This window comes from Plecotus auritus (genome assembly GCF_963455305.1).
Source record: "Plecotus auritus genome assembly, chromosome: 1".
Classification (NCBI taxonomy): domain Eukaryota; kingdom Metazoa; phylum Chordata; class Mammalia; order Chiroptera; family Vespertilionidae; genus Plecotus; species Plecotus auritus.
This window is the reverse complement of record NC_137770.1, coordinates 189,774,939-189,798,654: the sequence shown is the minus strand read 5'-3', so window position 1 is coordinate 189,798,654 and position 23,716 is coordinate 189,774,939. Positions and strand designations below refer to the sequence as shown.

At 40.8% G+C, this 23,716-nt stretch overlaps 2 protein-coding genes across 32 annotated transcripts in view; one reads left to right on the top strand and one right to left on the bottom strand.

Moving 5' to 3' along the window:
• Positions 1-3,008, top strand: part of ARHGAP24 (Rho GTPase activating protein 24) — a 466,522-nt gene extending 463,514 nt beyond the window's left edge. For all 4 annotated transcript variants that reach the window (XM_080685258.1, XM_080685260.1, XM_080685261.1 and 1 more), the window contains one exon: positions 2,504-3,008. In XM_080685258.1, the coding sequence (XP_080541384.1) occupies positions 2,504-2,747 (244 nt within the window). In that variant the 3' untranslated portion in view covers positions 2,748-3,008. The remainder of the gene's footprint in view (positions 1-2,503) is intronic.
• A 14,813-nt stretch (positions 3,009-17,821) lies between these two features.
• Positions 17,822-23,716, bottom strand: part of MAPK10 (mitogen-activated protein kinase 10) — a 313,508-nt gene continuing 307,613 nt past the window's right edge. For 12 of the 28 annotated variants that reach the window (XM_080686674.1, XM_080686685.1, XM_080686699.1 and 9 more), the window contains one exon: positions 18,392-20,678. In XM_080686674.1, coding sequence (XP_080542800.1) covers positions 20,536-20,678 — 143 coding nt within the window. In that variant the 3' untranslated portion in view covers positions 18,392-20,535. Of the gene's footprint in view, positions 20,684-23,716 lie in introns of all 28 variants that reach the window. The other 16 variants (XM_080686686.1, XM_080686688.1, XM_080686679.1 and 13 more) reach the window with 4 other exon arrangements.

Here is a 23,716-nt window from a genome sequence, read left to right as displayed (position 1 = left end):
TATTCTCTAGGTCCATCCATGTTGTTGCAAATGGCAAGATTTCAATCTTTTTTTATGGCTTAGTCATATTCCATTGTATATATGTACCACTCCCTTATTAATTCATCTATTGATGGATACCTACATTGCTTCCATATCTTGGTTATTGTAAATAATGCTGCAGTGAACATAGGGTGTATATATCATTTAAATTGTTGGGTTTTTTCTTCAGATAAGTACCCAGAAATAAAATGCTGTATCATACAGTAAGTCTGTTTTTAATTTTTTGAGGAATTTCCATACTCTTTCCCATAGCGGCTGTCCTTAATTTATAATCCCACGAACAATGCAGGAGAGTTCCCTTTCCTCTACACCCTTGGCCAACACTTGTTATTTGTTGTCATTTTGATGGTAGCCTTTCTGTAGGTGTGAAGTCTTACCTCATTGTGCTTTTGATTTCCTTTTCCCTGATGATCAGTGATGTTGAGCACCTTTTCAGGTGTCCGTTGGCCTCCTATATGTCTTCTTTGGGGAAATATTTATTTAGGTTCTTGGCCCATTTTTTCATTGGATTATTTGCTTTTCTGATAGTTTTTGGTATATTTTAGATATTAACCACTTACCGGATTTATCATTTGCAAATATTTCTCCCATTCAGTTGGGTTGTCTTTCTTATTGATGGTTTTCTTCACTTTGCAAAATCTTTTAAGTTTAATGTAGTTACATTTTGCTTTTGTTGCCATTGCCCAAGGAGACATATCCAAAAATGTATAACTTGACACTGATTTTTTTTATTTTGCTGATTCAATTCTGACACTTCACTCAGCCCATGAGTAGAGTTTTTCTGGTCCCTTTTGTATAAAGATAATTAATGCTATAAGCTCTCAGCTGAATCTCTCTGTTTTCTTCCTCTCTTATACCAGAGACCTCTTCTCCCCCATGTGAAAAAAAAACACAAAAAAACTAGCTCCCGCATCAGACCTCTATCCAGGATCAATACCCTTTGTGTGCTTCCACTTACTGTTCTAAATTGGAGTATCTTTCTCGGTTTTGACACTTGAAGATGCTCTTTTATTTCTTTTAACCTTGCTATGTATTTTTAACGTTTTTATATATTTTTCCAGCATCACTCCATGTCTTCAGTGGGAGGGGTTCCCTTCTGTATTCCACTCAGGCCATTAGAGTCCTGGAAGTTTCATACTCATGCCTGATACGTATAATGTATCAGTATTGTTTAAGATTGTCTTCATTGGTATTTATGCTTGAGTTTCTTTCAGCATTTTTATTTCTAAAATAAATAGCTTTAAAAAGCAAGGAGAATGTGTTGTAGACTAATTCTGAGTTGCAACCAGCACACTGCCAAGTTGTCATATAAAAAAATGTGATCATATGATCAAAGTAGCCTTCTAACTGATTAGAGAACATAAAGAATAACTTTTTAAATCCTAGTTACTTTCAAAAGAAGAGCAGGTTTATTTCTAAGTGTTATTATTATTATCTGGATGAAATAACACATGAGACATTACAGAACAAAAACAATTGATATTTTAAGTTTGAAAATTGTTATTAAGATAATCATATTTCTGAAATTCAAATTTTAGTGTTATGGTAACTTTAAACATATCCGAGGGATATTAGCTCAGAAGAGAAGACACAAAAAAGTGAACTACTATTAAGATTCACCATATAGTAAACAAGTGCTTAATACTCCTCCTTGAACAACAACAAATTATGTTTTGGAGCTTAGTGATTATGGAGAAAACTGTTTTCAAGAAAGTTATCTAAAATCATACAATTATCCAAAAGGATACAGCTATCAATCTATGGAAATATAAATCTAGAGATCCTAAGATACAGTAACTTGGAAAGCAGTGAGAATTAGGGATTGCAGGTTACTTGGGTGGACTCCACTGTCACAAAATGTCAGGTGGATTGCTTATTCACCACATGTTATCTCCACCACTCTCCCGCCTGTACGTTAGCTACTTTTGGTTCCACTTTTCTAAGATTCCTATGTCTCGGAAAGTTCATTCTTAGCAGTGGACTCTATCTAACAATGATATTTTTACTATCATTATTTTTCCTCTCCTAGAAACCAAATAGGATTGCTCCCCTTCTCTTCCCTCTTTACTGGGCTTTCCCCCTTTCTCGTAGTAAAGCCCAATTTGCAGTAAGGATCCAGGAAGCCTTGTGGTTTGGGCTGCCTTCTGCTTCTGCCGCTCTGTGCTGTGTGACATTGGTTTTCTGACTCCTCTGTGCTGACATTTATACATAACCTTTCAAATGACAACTAAGTGCTTCTGAGACAGGTCTGGGGGTATCTTGTTAACATGATAGCAACTCATCTTAGCAAATCCTCAAACAACAACAACAAAAACCTTGCAAATCACTGGACCTTGATTTAAAAGGGCTCACTCCAATTTCCTAAGCTTTGCAGATAGAGTTTAGAAAATACTTGTATCCCTGTCCTATTGCATGTGAATAAAATCACTTTATCTTTTACTTCCTCCCCAACCTTTTGTAGCTTAGAGCAGCGAAACTTGACATTGGAAACAGAAATGATGAACCTCCATGATGAACTGGATCAGGAGAGGAAGAAGTTCACAATGATAGAAATCAAAATGCGGAACGCAGAGCGAGCAAAAGAAGACGCTGAGAAAAGAAATGACATGCTTCAGAAAGAAATGGAGCAGTTTTTCTCCACATTTGGGGAGCTGACGGTGGAACCCAGGAGAACCGAGAGAGGAAACACGATATGGATCCAGTGAGCCGGCTTTCTCCCGCTGTCTCTGGCGGATCTGGGAAGGAATTTGGGGTTCCTGTGGGAGGATTACGTGGGATCAGGTGACAGGTCACCTGGCTGTACAGTGCTCTAACTGGTGAAGGAATATCATTTACAGACATTACCCATCCATATCTACAATGTGTACCAAAGTTATATCACACCCCATATGCTACTGTCAAGTGTTACAACTGGATATGTGTATATAGAGTAGTTTTTTGAAAAGTAAACTAAAAATGAGAAGCATATCTCAAGAATTATTTTATTGCAAGTCTTGTATTTAAAATGTTAATTCAATATGTTGTTGCAATTTAGCTTGCTTTCAAGCTTCACCCCTTGCACTTAACATAAGCTATTTTTGGCATTGTGTTATCATCAGCTTATTTTATAGATCAATATTTTTATTTCCCTTTTTTTGCTGAGGAAATGAAGATAAGCAGATATATAAAAATATATAAAAATATATATATATATATAAGATGAGTTATTAAAAGCAAAAGAATACTTTGTGGCTGTGCTATTGGTGCCAGTAGACCTTACCATGACCAAAAAAAGAAATGTAAAACGTTCTATGAAATACAGTGGAATCACCAGGAACCTTTGAACTGCTCTGTCAATTCTTCCCTCGACACTGCTCAGTTTGCTTTGTGATGATTTGGCACAGGACATGTTGGACCGTGGACAAAAGTCCCTTTCTCCAGCCCCCTGGTCTGCCTGGCCAGGTCCACAGATGCCGGTCTGCTACACAGGATGCATCTTAGAGGGGCAAAGTGGGAAAAGAAAACATTTAACCAGTCATGCCTTGAGTTACTCTGTCCTTCTGGCCTGAGTCTCTGTAACTGCTGGACGGTTACCTGAGAAAGTCTTCCTGCCCTTTGAGAGTTAGGAAAAAGGCTTAAACCACTTGCCCCCACCCCTGCAATGCCATTTTCTGAGCACCTGCCTTCCACTCAGGCCTCTCCCCCCGCCCCCCGGTAACTGCACTTTGGGGCTTGTCATCCTCAGTGAAATAGTAGTTCTGTGTCCCTCTCAGTTAAACCACTAGAGTGTGTACCACAAAGTGACATTCTCCTCTCAGTCAGGCCGACTGTTCCGTTGTCACCTGGGATTCTCTGAAGGACACAGAGGGCAAAGGCATGCTGCAGCAAGAGAGAGGTGATGGAGGGCAAGGGGACCAGGAGGAGGAGGAGACAGAAGAAATGAACTAACAATTTTGCTTCTGCTTTTTACAGTATTGTTTTTCCCTGTTGGAAACATAGTCATTCACAGTAATTTTAAAATGAGAATGCTTCAAGGTCCAATTTTGATGAATTTGTGAACATTAGTCATGATAACTTTCTAGAGAAGCTCATGTTTCTCAGGAGTGAGAGTTTGGGGAGAACAGTTCTTCACACGTCAATAAGACAATGCTTTTATGATGCCAAACAAATACATCTTTCTCAAAGGAAAGCAGAAATTCACCTTTAAAGGCATAATTGGAAATAAACACCACTTGAGTTTATGGGATTGGTGTGTTTGAAGGTTCTATGTTTGTGTGTGATTCTTTTTTTCAATGGGGAGAGTAGCCTTGACAGCATTCATTCCTGTCACCGCGCTGCTTTTGTTTACAGCCCTTCAAGGATCAAGCTTAGGTGGTCCTTTATATCAACCACTGTGTACATACTAATGCCCAGTCAGGGTGAGAGTGGGTGCTAGAGGCAAACAATCGATATGAGAAACCCATCGGTGTTTCTTTCTCTCTCCCCCACCCTCTCCTCCACTCTCTCTCTTAAAAAAAAAAAAAAATCAATGGAAAAAATATCCTCGAATGAGGGTTAAAAAAAATAGACACCAGAATTATATCTTATTGATTTTAAATCTCTCACTCTCCATCCTTTATGTTAGAGAGTACCAGCACAGAGAGTTAGCAAAAAGTTATGAGAGATGCTGTTATTAATTTTAATTATTGATTTTGGTGATGATGACCTCTAATCAATGGATACTGAGTTTCTATTCTCCTATTAATTAAGCTAAAAGCCTAGAAAATATCAACTACAAATTGAAATAAGAATAAATTGGAAATAAGTACTTAGGTAGTATCAATAATTCATTTGCTACATCTTATATATACTTCTTTAAAATTATTTAGGTTAGTCCTGGCCAATGTGGCTCAGTTGGTTGGAGCATTGTCCCATACAACAGGAGATTGTGGGGTTTGATTCCCGGTCAGGACACATACCCAGGTTGCAGGTTTGATCTGCAGTTAGACACATGCAGATCAAACCTGCAATTTAAAAAGTAAATAAAACTATTTAGGCTAACAGCAATAATTCTTTTTTTTTTCCTTTTTTTAAATCCTCACCCAAGGATATGCTTTTTCATTGATCCTAGAGAGAAAGGAAGGGAGAGAGGAGAGAAGAAAAGAGAGAGGGAGGGAGGGGAAGAGAGAGAGACACAGAGAGACAGAGAGAGAGACATCAATCCAATGCCTCACACAGGCGCCCAGACTGGGGATCAAACCCATGATGCTCTAACCCAGTGGTCGGCAAACTGCGGCTCGCGAGCCACATGTGGCTCTTTGGCCCCTTGAGTGTGGCTCTTCCACAAAATACCACGGCCTGGGCAAGTCTATTTTGAAGAAGTGGTGTTAGAAGAAGTTTAAGTTTAAAAAAATTGGCTCTCAAAAGAAATTTCAATAGTTGTACTGTTTATATTTGGCTTTGTTGACTAATGAGTTTGCCGACCACTGCTCTAACCATTTAGCTCACTGGCTAGGGCAGTTGACTACAATAATTCTCAAATTATTAGCTCAGAATAAAAAATTTGCTTACAAGTGGTGAGTCTATAATATTGGTCATAGAGAAGCATCAATCAGATGCTCAAACCTCAGAGGGAAGGTAGGGGAGGGTGGCGTAAGGGCGAGAGATCAACCAAAGGACTTGTATGTATGCATATAAGCATAACCAATGGACACAGACAGCAGGGGGCTGAGGGCATGAATGGGAGTGGGGTGGGGGGGAATGGGGGGATAAGAACACATATTAATACCTTAATAAAGAAAAAAATATATTGGTCTTACTAGTCAAACTGCACTGAGAGGCCAGATTATTATGACCACCCCATCAGTACTTCGTTGGGCCACCTTTTGCCTTCAATACTGTGGTGATTCTTCTTGGCATTGACTCCACGAGATGTTGAAAGGTGATGCAAGGAATCTGACACCATGCCTGATGAATAGCACTGTCCAGTTCTGTGAGATTTGATGGTTGTGGAACCAGCTGCCTGATGGCTCTTTAACGTCGTCCCACAAATGCTCAGTTGGATTGAGATCTGATGATGGTGGGGGCTACCTAATCAAGGTAAAGTCTCCCTCATGTTCTTGAAACCACTCCTGCACAATACAAGACCGTGGCATGGTACATTGTCTTGGAAGAAGCCATCTCCATTGGGATATGCCATCAACATGATAGGATGGACTTGATCAGCAATGATACTTAGGTATGTTGTGCTATTCAGACGTTGTTCCACATGAATTACAGGGCACAAATCATGCCAGGAAAACATGCCCCAAACCATAACACTGACCCCACCAGCTTGAAGGGTTGTACTCATGCATGTGGGGTGCATGCTTTCATGCTGTTTCCATGAAATTCTCACTCTGCCATCTGCATGATGCAACTGGAAACATGATTCATCAGACCACATGACTTTTCTCCAATGCTCGACTGTCCAATCCTTCTGGTTTTGTGAGAATTGGAGACGTTTTATCTTGGTAACTGCAGACAGCAAAGGTGTTCAAACAGGCCTTCAGCTTCCATATCCCATATGATGCAGTGTATGGCTAATTTGCCTACAAACATCAGGTGGTCATAATAATCTGGCCACTCAGTGTATATGCCTGGGAATCCTCTAGAGCAGAGGTTGGCAAACTCATTAGTCAACAGAGCCAAATATCAACAGTACAACGATTGAAATTTCTTTTGAGAGCCAAGTTTTTTAAACTTAAACTTCTTCGAACACCACTTCTTCAAAATAGACTCGCCCAGGCCGTGGTATTTTGTGGAAAAGCCACACTCAAGGGGCCAAAGAGCCGCATGTGGCTTGTGAGCCGCGGTTTGCTGACCAATGCTCTAGAGAACATTTAAAATAGAATTGCCTAGACAGTGTTTGGCAAACCATGGCTCGTGAGCCCCATGCGGCTCTCAAAAGAAATTTCAATCGTTATACTGTTGATATTTGGCTCTGTTGACTAATGAGATTGCCGACCACTGGCCTAGGACATCAGGACAACTCAAGTGTAGCTTTTATATGTAATTTTATTATGAAATGACTAAAATCCCAAGTGGAATTTAAATAATGTTATTGCTATTTATTTTTATTGATTCACAAGCTGAGGCCTTCTTTAAAAACATTTGATCATTCCAAGGTAGGACAGTTTAAAGCACTAGTATAATTACTCCACCTTGGAAATCAGGAGAATGAAAACTGTGGTGCTGGCCATGAACCCCAGTGCTCCTTCCATTGCAGAGCTGCACCCTTATTGAAGAGCATGGTAGGAAAGAACAGACATGAACTTTTGGATTTAGAGGCCTGATTCAAATCCCAGGTCTGCCACTTTGTAGTTATATGACCTTAAGAAAAGTTTCATATGTTTGTAAGTCTTAATTTTTTTAAATATATTTATAGTGATATCAAAGAGAAAGGGAGAGGGAGAGAGAGAGAGATAGAAACATCAATGATGAGAGTGAATCATGGATTGGCTGCCTCCTACATGCCCCACACTGGGGATTGAACCCACAACCCAAGCATGTACCCCAACCGGGAATTGAACCGTGACCTCCTGGTTCATAGGTCGATGCTCAACCACTGAACCAAACCGGCCAGGCATTAATTTTCTTTTATAAAATAAGAATAATAATAGTATCCCTTCCTCATTGGGTTGTTTTGTTTTTGGTTTTATTTTTTTTTAATGAATGAGTGATGTGATTCGCACAGTACCTGGCATATAGTAAGTGCTCAATAAATGGTAGCTGTCAACCCTCAAATTACCTCTGTGGAAAGGGTGTTTAAGTTTCTAAAGAACATAGCAGGGTCCTAGCCTCAGGAATTCGGTGAGCAGTGAAAGACTAGCATGCTCACCAGCACAAGGTATACTTAAGTCCTTGTCCCAGGAACTCTAATAAAAGTGTCTAAGGATATGTACAAAGAACTACCTGTAATTATAGACCAGTGAACAGGTCTAGACTCACATCAGCACCACCATTAACGAATAGTTATTGAAGGTCTCCGTATGCCAGGCCAGCACTAAGCCAGGTGCCCTGGGATATCTAATTTACAATGCTAATCATCACGTAAGATGAATGACTTTGAAAGGAAAAGATGCCCAGCTGGCCTGGCTCAGTGGTTGAGCATCAACCTATACACCAGGAGGTCACGGTTCGATTCCCAGTCAGGGCACAGGCGTGGGTTGTGGGCTTAATCCCCAGTGTGGGGCGTGCAGGAGGCAGCCGATCCATGATCCTCTCTCATTATTGATGTTTCTATCTCCCTCTCCCCTCCTTTCTGAAAATATATTTTTTTAAAAAGAAAGAAAGCAAGAGATTACAAAGAGAGGCTGGAAAAGGCAGTGCAGAGCCATGACTATGATGTGAGTCCTGAAGGATGAATAGGAAGTTATCAGACAGGGTGGCCATTTGGGATCAGGGCCTCCCTTGTCCTTGTGCATGGAACAGTATGAGCAGTGCCTTTGGTGTGCACCCTAGGGAGCCTTTTCAATGAAATAAAATTTAACTATCAAGTCTGTACCATTGAGGTGTCATTGCGCCGAACCATTTATCCTTACATGATGAGACCTGAAAACACTTAGGACCCAGGCGCCTGTACAGTTTTATTTAAAGAAAATAGCAAAAGCTGGACACATTTTGCCTTGTTTAAACTCACAAATACAGGAAAAGAATGCTGGAACTGTGCTCCCAAAGGTCAATCCTATGATTCTCTCTGTGGTCTTCTTAATTGTACAAGTGGGCGAGGGGTAGGAGGGGGGCAGTGGGGGGGTGGGGGGGATGAGTTGAAAGTTAGAACTTCTCAGCTTAAGGGCCTCCTGCTACAAAGTGACTTAGAAAACTGATAATTCCCCAGGAAGCCAAAACCTGAACCTACTGTAGATCTTGGAGTAGCAAGTTTAATTCATGAAAACTGTGTTTTTTAATGCATCATTTATGTGGCTCAGGTCCAGGGCTAAATGACACTACTTCTGTACTGTGTATTTAGCTGCTTCAGCCCATTGTAGAGAGGGTTACCTTTCTTAAGTAAAGAGTATCAGTAACAGAGAATACTGAATTGCCTGATTGAGCAGTCAAATTGAGACTTTGCCTTGAGCGAACTTTTCTCTTAGCTCTGAGGGAGGCTCTCAGTGAACTGCCTGTTCTTAGTGAAAACATCATGTTTATCCCAGCCCTTTCTTCTCAACACATACATGCCCTGCCTCCTCATGATTCACTAGCGTTGATTATGTACCACACCACCATAACCTCATCCTTGAGTACCTATTGCCAAAATAGTCCAAACTCCCATGTCATTTGCCTTCCCCAAATGCTTATTCCCATATGCTTATCCTCAGCATATTCCCTCATTTGCTTAGAACACTGATCCCCTCACCACTTTATACCTTTCCATTACACTTTCTAGACCTTACAGCTGGCATCACCATCACCTAAATCTCAGTGACACAGTTACCTCCTGATGGCATCACTCGCCTTGCAGCTCACTCAAGGATGGCTAATTTGCCTTCCCACAACCTGCATGTAACCAGCCTGAAAGAGAGGTAGGTCTTGCTTTGCTCTGCTTCAGCTTCCAAACCTTTGCTCCCCCCTTCTCCCTAATAATCTCTTTGGAAGCACAGGCCTCAAGACAATATTTTAGCACCTAATCAACTATGCCCCCCCCCCAACTTGGCTACTCAGCTTCTTGACCTGCTCAGCACCTCCACTTCCTTACCCAAGCCCATCACACCTTTCTAGACTGTCATCCATACACTGAACTCCTCGTTTCCATTCTTATCTTTCTTCCTAATATTCTCTGTTCACTGAGCAGCCAGAGGGATCCATCTAAAAAGAAAATTTAAATTATGTTATTTTCCAGCTCACATCTATTCAGCATTTTTTGATATCTACACTAATAAAAGAGTAAGATGCAAATTAAGCATACCTTCGCAACGCCCACCAGCCAATCAGGAGTGGGTATGAAAATTAACCCAACAAAGATGGCAGGTTAATTTGCATACGCAGGTGCTGAGCGGGCCTCTGGGCAGCATGGGAAGGTGGAAAGGCGGCTCTGGCCAGAGCGAGGGCGGTGCTGGCAGCCAGGGGAAGGAAGGCCCATTCTTGCACAAATCTTTGTGCATCAGGCCTCTAGTCCTATCTAATAAAAGAGTAATATGCAAATTGACCATACCTCGCTACACCCACAAGCCACACCCACCAGCCAATCAGGAGCGAGTATGCAAATTAACCCAACCAAGATGGCTGCGGCCATGGAGCTGCAGCAAGCAGGAGGCTTGGGTTTCTCTGGCAATGGAGGAAGCCAAGCTTTCCTGCTGCCCTGGCCGGCCCAGGCCTACACTCAAAGCTACAAAGTTTCAATTATAGAATATAAATAAATCCCAACAAAAATGGTGGCAGCCATGGAGCTGGAGAGAGCAGGAGGCTTGAGTTGCCCCCAGTGATAGAGGAAGCCAAGCTCCCGCAGCCCTGGCCTGCCTTGGCCTTATGCTACAAAGTTTCAATTATAGAAGATAAATAAATCCCAATAAAAATGGCTGTGGCCACGGAGTGAACAGGAGGCTTGGCTCAACTCAAGGCTACAAAGTTTCAATTATAGGAGATAAATAAATCTCAGATACCAGGGCCTCCGCTTGGGTCACTGGGGGGTGTGGCCGGCCTGCAAACCACCACAGGCCCCTCGCCCAGGCCGCCCTACACCCCAAGGGAATCCCCACCCTGATCCGGGACACCCTTCAGGGCAAACCAGCCAGACCCCACCCGTGCACCAGGCCTCTATCCTATCTAATAAAAGAGTAATATGCAGATTGACCATCACTCCAACACACAAGATGGCTGCCCCATGTGGTCAAAGATGGCTGCCCCCATGTGGACACAAGATGGCCACCACAAGATGGCCAGCAGGGGAGGGCAGTTGGGAGAAACCAGGCCTGCAAGGGAGGGCAGTTGGGGGCGATCAACCCTGCAGGGGAGGGCAGTTAGGGGTGACCAGGCTGGCAGAGGAGGGAAGTTGGGGGCCACCAGGCCTGCAGGGAAGGGCAGTTGGGGGGGACCAGGCCTGCAGGGGAGGGCAGTTAGGGTTGACCAGGCCTGCAGGGGAGGGCAGTTTGGGGCAAACAGGCTGGCAGGGGAGCAGTTAGGCATCAATCAGGCTGTCAGGGGTGTGGTTAAGGGGTGATCAGGCTGGCAGGCAGATGCGGTTAGGGGCAATCAGGAAGCCAAGCAGGCAAACAGTTGGGAGCCAGCAGTCCTGGATTGTGAGAGGGATGTCCGACTGCCCGTTTAGGCCCGATCCTACGGGCAGTTGGACATCCCTCGAGGGGTCCCATATTGGAGAGGGTGCAGTCTGGGCTGAGGGACACACCCACCCTTTGCACGAATTTTGTGCACTGGGCCTCTAGTTTAGAATTCCAAGATCTTGACATGCTCTGACCCCTGCCTATCTCTCCAATTTCATTTACTACTACACTTTCTCTTTCTTGTCCTTTCTGCTTCACCAACAAGTCTCTTTGTCATTCCTATATACAAGCTAACTCTTACTCCAGGGCCCTTGCACTACTAGTCCTTTCCCCTCAGTCTAAAATGCTTTTCCTCAGACACTGATATGGCTCCCACCCTTACTTTGTGTCTCTGCCCAAATATTACCCCTTCTGAGAGGCCTGCCCTGTCTACCTTGTCTAAATAGCAGCCCTTATGACACCTTATCCTCTTAACCAGCTTTGTCTTCTTGGTTCTTCCCATTAGCTTACTCCTCCATTGGGATGTAGAATACACGAAGGCAGGAAGGGTGCCTGAATTCATCACAAGGAACAGTTCTCAGAAGACTGAAGCAGTCAATCAATATCTGTGGCATGAATCAATTTGTGGCCTGAGTGAATGTTCACAGAGCAATGTCAGATTTCTGGTTCAGATATTCAGGGTTGTTCTGAGTTGGATCTTTTAACAGAAAATAATAAATGACTACATTTTACCTTATGTTATTTTAGGACTCCAGCCATCATCACAGACTGAATAAATTTCAGAGATTGTGTATAATATGACAGTGTCACTGCAGAGTGACTCCAGTATTCATTTTGATGTCGTTTGCTGATTTGGTGATTGTGATGCTAGAATTATGAGCCTTGAACTCAATATCCAGGCTCAGTAGCTCTCAGATAAAACATAGATCAACAATCAACTTTATGTAATGCAGAAAAGAAACATCATGCTATTCTGTTGTTGTTGTCAATATTTTTTTGCCTCCAAACTTTTTACCTATTTTTTCTAGGATACAAATATTGCAGGTTATGGTTAAGGTCTCGATATGTCAACACATTTCTCCCTTTATCTGTGTAATGACATTAATTTAAAACAGACCAAAATATAGCACTCTAGCTTTAAATTAAAAGGACAATTGTAAATATACATATACTTTCTCATTGAGTTAATGCAGGCCTACTTGTATTTTTCATCGCAATGTTATTTTAAAAAAAATAAATTGTAAAAATGGTTTCATCTCCTATAATGTCATGGAAAATATCCAAAATTCTCTTATACTAATTTATTAAGTTCACTTATATATAATTAGACAAAACGATAACATTGAAAGAAGCAGATTTCTTGTTTCATTGATTTAAAGGAATAATAAAAATGGACTCATTTCAGTCACACCACTACTCTGAACACATCATTATTTTAAAAGAAAGTAAATAAGTGAGATATAGATATTTTGATTTAACCACTTATTTTTAAACTGAATGATTTATTTACTCTAAAATTTTAAGGATGAAGATTATGCTGTATTTATCCCCTAACACACTTAGATAGATGTTCAATAAATGTTTTAAAGTGAATGAATGTACTCTTTAAAAATATAGATCCATCACCATTTATTCCCCCTTTACCCTCTTTTGCCTCCTCCCAGCCCTCTTCTCTCTGGCAAACACCATACTGTTTTCTGTGTCCATAAGGGTAAAGGGAAGATAAATGCTGATGGAAGGGGTGCTGAACACACAAGATGATGTATTGTAGAATTGTATACCGGAAATAATTTTATTAATCTAAATAATTTTAAATGAAAAATTTTAAAAAGAATGTAGATCAGAAATTAAACTAGAAATTCAGCGCAATCTTCTTAGAGCTTGATTTGCACCAAATCCAAATTTGCAATATATTAAGAAAAGAGCAATTGCTTTTTAGAAGTCTTCCTTTTATAAAAGAAATACTTTAATATTACTAGTTTCCTCTGTCCATGTAAAATATACTTGAATTATAAAAATTGATTTTGTACATAATAATTGTTCAGATAATATTTTCACAAATGTGAATGTATAAGTGCTGATGGAAGGCAAATTATGTGTGAGACCCTCTTCCAGGAAGAGTGTGGAGAGTTTTTTCAATGAATACTATCTTGCAGTTGCTTTCTAAATTACAAATAATCTGAACTATTGAGTAAACAAAAAGATTCCAGATAAGGCCCAGGGAACAACAGCACCCAAAGTTCAGTGACAAGGAGGTGAAGCCACCCACTCCACGGAGTAAAACTTGAATGTTCTAAATTGCAATTCAGACTTATTTTATGTTGAGTTTCATACCAAGAGAAGCATTTATTTAAGCAAGAAATATGTGATACAGAGAGTGTGGGGAATTCCAAAGGGGCGTTTGACTCTCATTTGTAGGTGTCACCAAATTTTGTGTGTTTGAGAAATGTACACTCTACAGCTTGGCTCGTGTTCTGTAACTAAATCAGAACATGCTGATCTAAAAGGTTGAGCAGATGGGCCAAAACCGGTTTGGCTCAGTGGATAGAGCGTCGGCCTGTGGACTGAAGGGTCCCAGGTTCGATTCCGGTCAAGGGCACGTGACTTGGTTGCGGGCACATCCCCAGTGGGAGGTGTGCAGGAGGCAGCTGATCGATGTTTCTCTCTCATCGATGTTTCTGACTCTCTATCCCTCTTCCTTCCTCTCTGTAAAATATCAATAAAATATATTTTAAAAAAAAATAAAAATAAAAAAATAAATAAAAGGTTGAGCAGATGGGATTCAGTCTGTAGCTGAGAGAGAGAGATGATTTGCCACGTACAGTGATTCCCTGCATGAAGTGATCTGACGTGGTGAGATTTTCAGTGTGGTTCACTACTTTGCAAAGGTTCTCCAGGCATGTCTTTCAAAACCCTTGGAGGAAAGGCACCTTACAAGTACAAAACACCATTGTGAAGAATTGGCAATGTCAAAATCTGCCATCCTGTGTTAAACCCAGTGATGTTACTGAGCAAAGGGAATCATCCTTCTGGCTTGGTTATTGCCTAAGTAGTAGCTATAAGGGAAGGTAGTTTTCAAGACTCCTTTCTTCTCCTCACTGCAAAATGAGTTAAAATTCCCCAAACATTTAGTAACTTTTATGGTACCTGATATGCACCAATAACTCCTTTCTCTCCATGAGTAATATTGTGGAATGCAATTTCCCTTCTTAATATTGTGGGTCTTTTCAGGTACCTTTACTTGACCATTGTTCAACTTATTTTATTAAGAGACTAAAGATCTGAGGTTTAAATTAGAATAGAAGCTATACCAGAAATAACAAAAGGCATTGGTGTAAATTGTATTAACTTAAAAGAATAGGTATTTTTATCTTCCAGATTTCTAAGCGTTAATTGGTTAAATGAAATGTTTTGTTTACAGAAATAGAAGGGCCATTCCTTGACATTGTTCAGATATTTCCAGCTAAATTAACATAAGTTTGGTGACTTCTTTATCAAACCACAAAATTATATATTTTTATTCACCAAGCAGTTTGAGGTATTAAGTTAGCTACCATGTAGATAAGAAAACTTTTTACCTTCTCTCTTGGGTAATAATTAAACTGATTAGTAATTCTGATAAAGTAACCAAGGATATTTAACCCTGTTCTACTCACCTAGAATGCTTCCAGAAAACGATTTTTCCCCCTCCACTGATTTTGTACATTTAAGAAAAGTTACTGAATTGCAGACACACAACTAGTGTCCCCAAGCAGAAATGAAGGTCATTTTTAGAAGAAACCCATCTCACATGAAAGCACAGCCTTCTGCATGGTCACATACACATCACACACACTTGACCCATAGGCAGAAAGTGGGTCATTCCTCACTTCTTATTTATTCCCGAGCACAATCAGACCACATTAGGAAACCACGTGAGATGCTTCAGAACTACTGGCAAGACAGGAAAACCAAGACAACGAGCAGAACAACCACCATTGTCACAGCAAACTCCAACACAGTCTGGTTTAGATTTGATTTTATGTTAAGGGAAGCAGATTTACTCTGGTTTTTAATAATCATAAGAAACAGAAATCACAATGTATCAACTCAATATCCACCTACAAAGAGTCCAAAAAAGCCAAAGTTCTCCTTTATTCTCGCTCTTATTCCACCGACAATTTGAAAATAAAGAAGAAAAGTAGAAGTAAAAAAAAAAAAGTGAGAAAGAACACAGAAATGAATTAAATAATTTCAAATCCTTATTAAACATCACTACGACTGCATTTGATCCATTAGGCTGACTTTCAGTTCCCACCACTAAGACCTTGCAAAGAAACTGGCATGGTTTTGCCTTCCAGGGTTGACCTAATATGGAAGGGTGAGGTGTGTGTGAATGTGTGCATGCTGTAAGTCCATTTTATAAACACTGACACAGGACAATTCTCATCATTGGTAATAGTCTTGGGAGTTCAATCATGCAGAATAACAGGTAGGTGCAAGTTAGGTCTTGTTGCAAGATAGACATGGCAATGTGAACAGTTTAATGCTAGATAAGGGTTGGGAGATTTGTTTCCATTAGGATATACTGGCCATTGGTCCCACAGAATCAAAGGTTAGATATACAGAAGTCCATTTCAGCTTGACTGACCAAGGAAATGGGTCAAAGTAAATCATTTCAGACAGTGAGCAGACTATCTAAGTGCCCTCCCCCCATAACAAAATCTTATATTTTAATTACATGGAAAATAACTAATATAACTATTTACATTGTAACTTGTTTGTTGTTTTTACAGTAAGGAGTTTTCCTGATGGTTTAATGATATCTGTGGAAAATGTTGGATTCTCATAATTAAAATGTGTGTGTGGGGTAAGAGCGGGGGAGGATTGTGAGAAAGGGGTGGAATTTATCTTTAGACCCAAAGTGGTTGGGACCAAAGATTCCTGGAGCAATTTTAATTATTTCTCTGAGCTGTAAAAAAATTTTTCAGCAAAGCTGGCAGACAACAGTCTTAATAAACTGCATTGTTTTTAAGATTTAAATTGTCATATGTTAAAAGAATTAAAAAAGGTCTTAGCCAGTTTGGCTCAGTGGATAGAGGATCGGCCTGTGGACCGAAGGGTCCCAGGTTCGATTCTGGTCAAGGACACATACCTCGGTTGCAAGGGTCCTCCTTGGCCCGGGCCCTGGTCAGTACAGGAGGCAACCAATCAATATGTCTCTCTCACATTGATGTTCCTCTTTCTTTCCCTCTCTCTTTCACTCTCTCTAAAATCAATGGAAAAATATTCTCAGGTGATAATTTAAAAAAAAAAAGAAGTAAAAAGAAATAGGTTTTTGTATAGTTTAGATTTTGCAATGAATATTTAAAATTTAAAAGTGAGTTTTGCTTTCACCCACCCACTCCCCCCAACCAGGGAGATTTATGTATTTTTATCTATTCTATTTATTCCATTTGTCAAGGTCTATTTTCTGTTACCAGTATCCTTAGGTAATGTTTTTCTGATGATGATAACAAATTGAGAAAACACCCCTGCCCCTTGGCCCTCGATTAAATAGCTCTCCAGTTGGAAGAACTTGGCCAGGCCCTGGTCCACCTGGGGTATACATTCTCACAAAGCTCAGTCATCAGATTCTTGAAGATGCAAGGTCACTATCAGTTATTCTACAAGAAGAAATTTGTTTGTAAGGCCAATGTATCTTTAAAAAAAAATGCACAGGCTGACTCACAAAATTTATATAAACATACTATATCAATATGGTGGTGGATTTTGCCAAACTCTCCCAATAATTTAACTCCTCCTGCCTGTAGGCCCACAGCCATGCTTCCTACAAAATACAACAAAGCATTTCACTAAGATCTTGCAAAGAAACTGGCATGGTTTTGCCTTCCAGGGTTGATCTAGAACTGGAAGGGTGATGTGTATATGGATGTGTGTGTGCTGCAAAACCAGTGCCTTATAAGAAGTGACAGGTTAAGTCTCTGAGTGCCAGCCACACACTCTGAAATGAACCCCAATCTTAGGTAAGACTTTCCCTTTTTTTCAGGAACATAGTCCAGGTGAATTGACACTTTCCTGACTAAAAAGCAAGAGTGCTTTGGAAGTTACATGTGACTATATAGGAATTTTTTTTAGGGGAAAAAAGGCTCAATGCCAAACATCCAATATAATAAAAGGCTAATATGCAAATCAACCAAACGGCAGAATGACCAGTTGTTATGACATGCACTGACTACCACAGGGCAGACGCTCAATGCAGGAGCTGCTCCCTGGTGGTCAGTGTGCTCCCACAGGGGGAGCGCTACTTAGCCAGAAGCTGGGCTCACAGCTGGCCAGTGCAGCAGTGGTGGTGGGAGCCTCTCCCACCTCCGTGGCAGCGCTAAGGATGTCTGACTGCCAGCTTAGGCCCGCTCCCTTTGTGGGGAGCGGGCCTAAGCTGGCAGACAGACATCCCCCAGGGGCTCCTGGACTGCAAGAGGGCACAGGCTGGGCTGAGGGACCCCCAAGAGTGCACATATTTTGTGTACCGGGCCTCTAGTAATATTATAATAAAGTAGACCCAACATCGTGAAGGGCTGGTGGGCTTTTGACATAATTCTCTTTATTGTCACATCACCTATCTTGCTTTGATAACTTAGTGAAATTAATCCTATAAGCAGTGAAAAAGCCAAACCCTTAGTTCTATTTGTACATGAAACTTCAACCGAGGGATTTGTTCTATCTGTGCTTATCCATAAGGAAGATCTGGCTAAAGGCAATCAGCTGGTCAGAGCCAGACAACAGGGAGATCAGACTAGTCGACTTTAGGAAAGGTAGTATAATAGCAGGGAAGGGACATTACCTAGTTCTTGCCTGGCTTAATCTAAGTAAAAAAAAAAAAAAGTCACTTCTGTGCATATGAAAGACAGTCTACCTGCCAAGCACTTCTAAGATGCTGGCTGGAGACCTCCTTCTGTCGTTTGATGTCATTTTGTGGCTGAATAAATTCCCCTTGTGACTCTCTTTCTTTCAAAGAGTTGCTTACTCTCTGCACTTAATCGCAAGTGCTATAAAGCCAGGAGGAGAGAGGCCACAGGTGAAGCAAGAGAAGAGCACGAAGAAGACAAGTAAAGACTTATGGATAGAAAGAAGAAATGTTTTTTGTTTTTTTTAAGGGGTTGGGGCTGGAAGAGTGTAACAGAAGGAAAAATGAGAGACGTTTTGAAAATCAGGTTGTCTGCAACATTAACCAAAAACGATGGTAGCAAGACAGAGAAAGTGGGGTACTTTTATTCTAAGGGACAAGCTGCATGGTCTAATGTTTTTTCTCCCTATTTTAAACAAATGACCTCTTGTCATGAATCCTACTGTGTGCAGCAATCCCATAAACGGCAGCGCTGCTGCACAGTGGCGGTGGGGGTTGATTCTATTGCTTGAAAAGAGACAAAGCTCCCCTAGTGTGTTTAAGGCGGTGTTCAGAGCACTGGCATTCGTGTTTGCTCTCATTTTGAAGAGATTCCACTTGCCAGCCATATCACACTCATCACCCATCGGTTTCATGCGTTTCACTTCTTCGTCAGGTGAAATGTCACCACCTAGGTCAGCACCAAGATGGTCAGAGCACACAGAGCTGTGACAGTGAGCTCAGCAGAGTCAGAAGGGAAGCCTCGACCGGTCTCTAGTATTGCTGAGAAGTGACCCTGGCACTGCCTTGTGCCTAACCCAGTGCTGCCCGCTGTCTCCTCAGGAGCTCGGGAGGCACTTTCACTGAATGGATGCGCAACTCGTGATTTGCTAACCGCGGACATCAATGCTTCCTGGCTCTTAGGACAAACTCCTTTTGCTAAAGCTGTTTAGCAGCAGGAACCTATGGGTGGAGTTATTGCTGTGGCATCAACTGCGGTACTAAACTCGAATCATTAACCCTTCTTGGATGGTTCAAATTGATGAAAATAAACAAATAGGAAACATCAGCCATACTAAGAAGTGAGAAACAATGTCAGTGGCAATGTTTTCAAATGCTAACCTGAAGATAACCCTGTGCTTTTGTGTGTTTTTTTAAGTAATTCTTATTTTTTTATTCCAGGAGAGGAAAGTAATACTTCTTCTCAAAGGAAAACCTTGGCAGAGTATAACCCTGGGAAGGAGCACACTCAGGGAAAACACAACCCACAATGTGAGGATGGTCTAAGTAGGCTCGTGTTCTGAAGGACATCACCCGGAGGGCAATTCTTAGGATCAGACATGTGCACAATACCCCTGCCTCCCCATCTGCTACTCTCTGTCCAGTTGTGACACATAACTTGTAAAGGACAAATGGGGTCTACTTTCTAAAACATGGATGTCGGTGTCTCCTAGTAACAGAGCAATAATCCCCTGTAGGTCTTCCTCCATACTCAACACAACTCTAGTCAATCTACCCACACATTGTCAGGGAAAAGACTCTCAGCTTGCATTCCCACCTTCCTTTAAAAGCCAAACCATTTAGTGCCTGTTACCCCCTCCCGCCCCCACAATGTACATAAGCATCACATATGTTCTTTCTACAAATTGGTATACAGGTGCCATTTAATCAGTTCAAATTTGGAAGCTACATCTTCAAGGGTCCGAGAGAGCTCACTCCCCCCACGTTTCCCCCCTTTACATGTTTTCTTATAAGACATACAGCTTAATCAATTAACAAACTAAACAGCTTATATACTGGCAATATATTACAGATGGGTTTTATGTCAGAGTAATAGATCACATGAAATGGACCATGTGGTACCCCAGATGGTGTCTTGATATGATGTCTTGATAGCGCCCTGAGGACACTGACAGTAGCATCTCTAAGTAAGCAGTGCTGTCTGAATACAGACACATGCGGATCTGTATCTACATCCATCTGACTAGGCCAAAAGGAGCAGGTAGATGCAAGATAGAGACACACACATGCTGGATGGGGCCACTGCACACCTTGTCATGCCATTTGAAAGGGCAGTTACAGGTCGCTGGTTTTGCAGCCATTAAAATTACACTTTATGGAAAAGGCTTCCCTAATTGTGTTTGGTTTGCTTTCAGTAGTAAGCATCATTGGAAGAAGATCAAAGCAAGAGCAACTAGAAGTTAAATACGCATCTGGCTTAGCTGCAATAGAGCACTCTGGAGAAGAAGCAGGCTGAAAGATTTGTTTCAATTTAGGCTTGGATTCTCTCCCTTGCTGTGTTCTTGTCATTGCGTGTCTGCGTTTGTGTGTGTGCGGGTCTGTGTGTGCGGGTGTGTGTGTTCCATCCCGTCATCTGCTGAAGAACGCTGGGTTTCGCAGGCAGGCGGCTAGTCACCTGCAACAACCCAGGGGTCCCGCCGAGGCTTCCAGGCTGCTGTCAGTGTCGGACGCCAGGGTCTGGTCGGTGGACATGGAGGAGATGTCATTGACGGACGAGGATGGAGGGAGACTCTCACTGCTGTTCACTGCTGCACCTGTGCTAAGAAAATGAAGACCAACATGACTAAATCTGGAACTAGACTCAATGTCTCTTAGGATGCAGCACGGGAAAATGCAATAGGGGACGGCTAGTCCATCATTCATTTGACAAGCCTTCATAGCAAAACTAATACAGGGCACCATGTGGAGGGAGAAAACGAAGACATAACAACACAAAGTCCCTGGTCACAAGTCTCTCACAGACGAGGGCAGTAGTTGGCAAATCTCACTTTACCTTAGAAATCACCTGTAATGCACTGGAAATAGAAAAACAACAACACTAAAAACCCCAGTCACTCCCTGCACCTCCAATATAGTAATATAACTGGCCTTGAATGGAGCCAAGGCCTTTGCATTTTTTAAAAGCTTCCCAGAAACTGTGTAGTCAAGGGGTGAAGACAGCTGTCTATGGAGAAGGCAGACAAGCAAGCCCTTTAATGTAATTGTTTGAACCTGGATGCTTTTATTGCAGGAAGCTTTTAAAAACAAACACATATAAGGGTCCTATCCTAGAAATATGGGCTGAGGTGAAGCCCAGATATCTGCGTTTCTTAGAGACTACAGCTCTAGAGAAAGAAAGGGATATTATGTAAATATTATTACATAGTCATTAATGTGACATCAAATTTAAAATCCATATAGAAAAATGAAGTAAGACTTTTGATGAAAGTTGCCATAGACAAAAGGGGAAAAAATAGGAGAAGCCAGAGCCCACTTCTATTTTTTTAGTTTGTATGTCTCTTCTTTTTTGTTATTATTTTTAAAATGAAGGGGGTTAACGGGCCCTAATACAGAGTGCACCTTGTAATTGTGTATTTACTTTCCAGCAAGCTTGCTTGCCTGGGAATCTATAGATAAGAACTCTAAATTATTAACTTAGAATAATCTGCAATAATTCTCTTATTTATCAGCTATGTGGGAATATAATGATTTTGCAGCTCCAAGAAGAAAACTGTTCATGGTAATGGCTCAGTAAATATGTACGAGTTAAAACTGAGAGCTATAAGGAAAGATGAACCAGAGGTGTTATAAGGTATAATTAAACCACAGCATCCTGGAGAGAGTCAATTCACTTTTTCTCTTTATATATTCTTTTTTTTTATTATTCTTTAATTTTTAAAATTTCTCTTTATTTTTGAAAGCATTACAGATGCCCTCTTTTTCTCCCATTGAATCCCTCCACCTCACTCACACCCCTCCTCAGGCCTTATAATCTTTATACCAAAGCAATATGAGTGGCCTACGGTATATTTTATGAAAGTTTGCTATTTAAAATACCTGCAGTATAACCATCTAATAAAATAGGAGGTGAAGAACTGTCTTCAAAATTGTACCTCATTGAGCAAATATAGTGTGCTAGATATATTTGGTAAAAAGTAATAAATCCAAAGCAAGTTATAGTAGTATTATTACTTAAATCTAGTAAACCAGAAAAAATATAGTTGAATGAAGTAGAGAAGTCAACACCATGTGATTGCTTCTGAGGTAGACATTTCCTGCCTGTGGAAAAATGTGATTAAAATGTGAAAGTATCTGGAGAGGACCATACATCTAAACCAAGACAGATTTTATGTATTTTAAATTTTTCTTTGTTGATTAAATATACACATTAAATTATGGGAAATGTGAAAAACTACAGAAAAAAGATAATGTGCACTGATCATCATGTTAACAATAGGAACTATTCAAGTTGGTATATTTCTTTCTTGTCTTTTTTGCTAGGACGTTTCTCTAATTGCGATTATTTAATATATATTCTTTTGTAACATATTTTCATATACAAAATGTATATTTTCATATACAATATATTTTTCATGTTCTTTAAACTCTTAGAAGTATCAGTACTTCCTAATGCTGAATGTCTCTAGATTTTTATTTTTTTAAAATATATTTTATCGATTTTTTACAGAGAGGAAGAGAGAGGGATAGAAAGTTAGAAACATCGATGAGAGAGAGACATCGATCAGCTGCCTCCTGCATGCCCCCCACTGGGGATGTGCCCGCAACCCAGGTACATGCCCTTGACCGGAATCGAACCTGGGACCCTTCAGTCCGCAGGCCGACGCTCCATCCACTGAGCCAAACCAGTTAGGGCTGTCTCTAGATTTTTAAAACTCTTATAAATAATCACTCTCTCATTATCAGAACATTGTGTAATGTAAAGTTGTCTGGTTTTAATTTATTCCAACTATACTTAATTACAGCCTTTATAGAGATAGTGCGGAACTAGTTCACTTCCTCTCGTGACATTTACTAGATTCTCATACTAGCAGACAACCCTTGATCCCCTGACATATCCCAAGTGCCAGCCTCTGTTTTTCTCCTGATTAGGAATTAAATTACACTACCATCCTCATGTTTTTTCAAAAGCTTTGGTCTCTAATAATTTGCATCACTATAATGTACTTGTCAGAACTGTCTCCAAATTTTCCACATCCTTATTAAAGGATAGAGATTAAAACTAGACACAGAACTCTAAGAACGACTCTATCAATTGTGGGCTGACAGAGTGAGATTGCTTTGTTCTTACTGTTTATTCATCTCCTGGGTGATATATCCCTACACAACAATGGCTTTCAAATCATGGTGCTATGCTTTAGATTTAATTTTAATTTGAAATACTAAATGTTGCCCGTATACCTTTTTGCAATAGCTTTATTGAGATATAATTCACAGATTTGTTCAACTTGGTGGTTTTTAGGATATTCACATAGTTGTGCGACCATCACCACAATCAATGCGGTAGTGTTTGCATCACCCCCAAAGAAAACCCTGTTCTTTGTTTCTTACTTACTCCCCACCCCAAGGCACTGTTGAATCTACTTTCTGTCTATATAAAATTGCCTATCCTAGATGTCTATATATATAAAAGCCTAAGTGACCAAATGACCGAACGACCATTTGAGCAGTCGCTATGACACACACTGACCACCAGGGGCAGATGCTCAACGCAGGAACTGCCCCCTGGTGGTCAGTGCGCTCCCACAGCAGGAGTGCTGCTCAGCTGACAGGGGCACCAGATGCCAGGCTCACG